At 38.1% G+C, this 4,804-nt stretch overlaps 1 protein-coding gene across 1 annotated transcript in view; it reads left to right on the forward strand.

The window, feature by feature from the left end:
* Window positions 1–4,804, forward strand: part of CNTNAP5 (contactin associated protein-like 5) — a gene marked incomplete at its 5' end in the record, with an annotated part of 228,899 nt that overhangs the window by 125,397 nt on the left and 98,698 nt on the right. The window contains one exon of the mRNA XM_009323543.1: window positions 1,554–1,673. Within this exon, the coding sequence (XP_009321818.1) occupies window positions 1,554–1,673 (120 nt within the window). The remainder of the gene's footprint in view (window positions 1–1,553; window positions 1,674–4,804) is intronic.

Here is a 4,804-nt window from a genome sequence, read left to right on the forward strand (position 1 = left end):
GCCTTCTGCAGGAGAGGCTGGGACTGTATTTCAGAAGTGGTGAGGAAGTGCTCTCCCTGCACTCGGTCTGCAAACCTCCTTGAGTTCTTTGCAGATGAAAGGCACTGGGAACTTTGCAGTTGTATTTACAACATTGACATAGCAGATATTATGCCATATCAAGTTTAACTGTACTGCTCTGCTGCCTGAAGAGTGAGGGGCTTGGAAAAAAGATTTGCAGTGGCTAACAAATGGGTTATTCACAAATTCCCCTGAGTATCTCCTAGTCTGTATAAGTGTCCAGTGTTTGCTGTATAATGATGTACGAATGTGCATATAGTAGCTAAATGTGCTCTTAAAATTAAGAGGTAAGAAAAAGACAGATTTGACCTCACAGCAGCCAAAGATGATGTCCAAATATATTTCTGTGTGTTCTGCTACTGGTAACACTCAAAAGCTTACTTAAAGATTAGGGGTAATTCTGTTTGCTTGCATTTCCATTACTGTATCTTCCAAATAACTCCATCTCATAGGAAGAAAAAAGGAAGTCTTGATCTATCTGTTAAGTCAGTCTGTTTTCTATTGTATTTACTGACAATTAGTTGAACAATCATAAGCTGTTACAGAGAATAACCTTGTCAGTATAATCAGGTAAGTGTTTAAGTAGGTGGAAAAAAAAAAATCAATCCTCCTGCAATGAGATTTAAGGTCACTGTTGTTCAAGATCCAGGATCATATATGTGACTTTTTGATACCTCATAACTTCCTCTGGAGAAGTTTTCTCTTTGCCCCATGTGAAGTTATGATATCTTGCCTGAAAACATGCTTCAAAGACAAGGAATTGCACTGACCTGTGGGAGTTTTTCCTCCTGTTCTTGCTCTTGGTGACCTGCTGTGCTTGTTTTATTAACCACTTGGCATTTTTATGGGCACTAATCCTCCAAAAGAAGAATATTGATAAGCAGAGAGGAAGAGTTGGTTGTATAAAAAAAGGTCTAAAGCATAAAATTGTCATCCAGGATGGAGACCATATCTGACCTTGAGCTTTTCTGCTAAGGAGCAATGCCTTGTTTTCACTTGTGCAGTAGACATTTGTAGGGGCTTATAGTTACCTGTTAACAATAGCCTTCAGGGAAGCTGAAGGCTGGCAAAAATACCTGTCTTCTGTATTGACAAGGCTTGAGCGCATGCCTAGGTAGTAAATTGTGTACACGTGTGTATGTATGTCTTTGAAATATCATTATGTGGATGCATATATGTATCACTCCATAACTAGATGGTGGCACGTTTGAAAGTTCATATCCATTTACTTAAGTATTTACATACTTCAATCCACATTAAGGCCAATACCCATATCTTTACACCAGAATATATTAAGTTCAAGGAAGTAGTGAAATACATGCCTAATTTTGAGCGTGGACTCGGGTCCAAATGCAGTAAACTCTTTCACATGCTAATCAGCAGTGAACCAACAGTTTATGTTATGACAATGATTAAAGCAGTGCTCATGTATAAAATGTGTCTGTCTGTTTTCTCCTTGTTTATGTGATACAATCTTCCTCTTTCTTTTTAAGCTATCTATGAACAATCTTGTGAGGCTTACCGACACCAAGGGAAGACATCAGGTTTCTTCTACATCGATTCTGATGGAAGTGGACCACTTGGACCACTCCGTGTTTTTTGCAATATAACAGGTAATGACCTAACCTTGTCTTTGGTGCTTTACGTTGCCTCTAATATTATTGGCATGTCTTTCATGTACTACTAAGAAGACCCCACAATCATGGGTGTCTCAGTAGTGGGAAAAAGAAGGGAACTGGTAGTAACTGAGGTTCGACTCTGAGGTGTTTCCTTAAATAGGATCCATGTAAAAGTGATTTTTAAACTTTAAGTTTGAAAGAGTCACCTTGTACTGTTGCTAAGTGGTATTTACAATGGTATTTGCACCTTTTAAAGGGCACTGCTGATGTATTTTTCATAATATCGTAACTTTTAATGAGATATTTGTATTTTTTACTAAAGATGTAGAAACTTAGAATTCAAACCTTCTTTCGTAACTGTGAATGGTTTCTCTGCTTTACTAGAACACTAGATTGGGGAATAATTATTAAACTCCTTGCACTGAGCTAGCTGTAAACCCTTCCAGCCTGACTTAAGCAGGAATACCGCCCCTCATACGAGTGTGCTGCCTTTGATGTCCCAGATAATAGAAACCCTGATCATCCTGGGTATCTGTATGGAGGAGAAGGCATGATGCTCTTAGGAGGAGGGACACCAAAGAGACAGGTAGGGGAGCAGGAGCCAGTCAAGGTGACCTGTTGGTTGAGACTTCTCGACCTTACAGTTCTGTAGTTTTAAAATAAAAAGTGTTTCAAATGAATATACCTGGCTGGCAAATTCTCCCCTTAAGTGGGTCCTATTTTGTATATAGGACTGTCATGCAAGGGTATGAGAAAAGATTATATAGCCCATATTGTGGATTGGGGTAGGTGGTAGAGCGTCCTTTCTGATTTTTATTTTTGAAATGGAGAGGAAATGTCCTAGACTGTCTCCTGTTTGGCATTTTTTGCTTCCTGTGGCCAGGTGCGGATGAAAGAATATTTTATTACCCCTTCTAAATTGCTAATTCTGGTTGAGCTACTTTGCCACATATCACCTCCACACTCCGTCCTGAAAACGAAGGACTCAGGATATTCATATTTTATCCTTAATCTCCTTGTACTTAAAGTGTCTCAAATTAAATTTTCTTTTTGATTTAATTGGACAATGATTATGTTAATTAAATGCACACCAGTTAATTAAGTATGTTTTTTATTCAAGTGTAACAAATATTTAATAAGATGTGTCTCCTTCACTGTTGTTGAATCTCGTAAGAATTGAAACAGAGTTTCACCTTTCTGTCTGAATATCCTTCCTTGATCTCCAGTATGGGAAATGTGCTCATTTTTATTATTTATCATATAAATATGTGTGATGAAAACATTGTCAGTGCTTTTTATCTCTGCTGAAGAAGTAGGATTTTTGACAAACTCCTTGCAGAAAGCTTCTGCTTTCCTCAAATAAATTTTATCTGGCAGAAATCCAGAAGGCATATACCTGATTTTCTCTCTATCTGTAATGAACTTGCTGACATTCTTATTTTATTTTGGTTACAAGAAAAGTGGGAGGTGAGGAAAACTGCCAGAACCTCCTAGCCTGGAAAACTTTCTTTTTCGTATTTCTTCTTTTCCCCTAGATGTCTCATTTGAGGCAGGGGAAGATCATTTGTCACAGACATCTTTATTATTCCTATTGCATAAAAGAGGACTGAGGCACAGAAAGAAATTACTATTTTACAGTTGTCCAGAGAGCTTGAGGTGCAATTGGGTTATGCTTCTGTATCGTCTAAAGATGGTTTGGGTGCCTTAATCACAAAAGCTTCTTTTCTCTCTGGGAACATACCTTATTGTTATGCTGATAAAAATTGTTTACGGTAATAGGTTAAGTGCAAAGTATGGAAAAAGTAACTCAACTTTATGTACACAGGGATGGATTCTGAATTTGTTACTCTCTTCAGGTAATGCTTCTGCATAGTTTTCTGAAAATAAATATTCTGGGAAAGTAAAAAAATGAAATTCTGTGTTGTCATATTAGGACCATACAAGGAACAGAGACAAAAAAGTCAATGTTATTGTTCAGTGATATAAATCCATACCACACCTCCTGTGAATGGAAAAATGTAGATGGTCAGAAGCATGAATGGCTTCCATGTATGGGAAGACCAAACAAATTAAAAAGATGGTGGAGGGAACTGTCACAGGAAAACATGGGGATCATATGTGGCACAGAGAAAGCAAACAGGGACTGAATTTTTTTCATCATATAGGAGCTAAGGGACAGTAAAATTATTAAATAGCAGGATTTGGCATTTTTTTGTTTGTTTGTTTTCTTTTTCCTGATGCAATGAATAGTTCAACGTGAAACTTATCGCCACAGGACATGAAGGAGGCCAATGTATCCACAGAGGGAAAAAAAACCAGTCTGGAAAAAGCCCCGATCTTGTCTGATAGATTCAGCAGGTGCAATTAAACATGGAGGTTTAGTTACAGCTCCCAGCTCAGGCAGCTGTGAGGCAAAGATCACTGAAAAATGGGAACAAGTTTCAGGAAAACCTTTTGCCTTCCCTTGCTTCCCTGGGTATCTGTTCACCCTCAAAGGTAGAGGTAGGCTCCTGGGCTAAATGAAGCTTTGCTTTTACTCAGGCTGGCAGTTCTTCTTTTTGTACACAGTTCAAGAAGAGGTAACCTTTCTGTGCCCAAAATGTGTTAAGGCTGAAGAATTTGGAGGTGGAATGGAAAATACAGGGAAATCACTCATTTAGTGCTTTTAAAAGTAGAGGTGCAGTGAGTTAATGACTTCTGGGAATTACAGTGCCTTGAATCTGTGAAGGATGAATTCAAAGAAGGAATCAGATCATCAGAAATGAGCAGCATCATTGCATTTAAAGAGCAGTGGTGTTCCTTAATGTTCACTTCCATTTGTTTAAAATGCTAATTTTTACCTGTTTAATTGAACAGATAGGGATCTTGTTTGTAGCCAGTTATTAACCAGGGCAGATTAACAACAGCTTTCTCATATATTGGTGTCTGGTTATAGGCATCCAATGTGTGATGTGGATATGGGAAGTATCAACATTACAAGCTAATTTATTGTGTCTGTGGTCCCAGTGATTTCTCTGCAGCCTGTCAACTTTAACAGCCCACTGCTGAATAAAAATTCTGAAGAAAGCAGAAAATTGCAATTGTGTGTGTTGAGAGGGAATTGGACAATCATACAATGACAAAGA

The sequence above is a fragment of the Pygoscelis adeliae genome, unplaced genomic scaffold (genome assembly GCF_000699105.1).
Source record: "Pygoscelis adeliae isolate BGI_AS28 unplaced genomic scaffold, ASM69910v1 Scaffold664, whole genome shotgun sequence".
Taxonomy (NCBI): Eukaryota; Metazoa; Chordata; class Aves; order Sphenisciformes; family Spheniscidae; genus Pygoscelis; species Pygoscelis adeliae.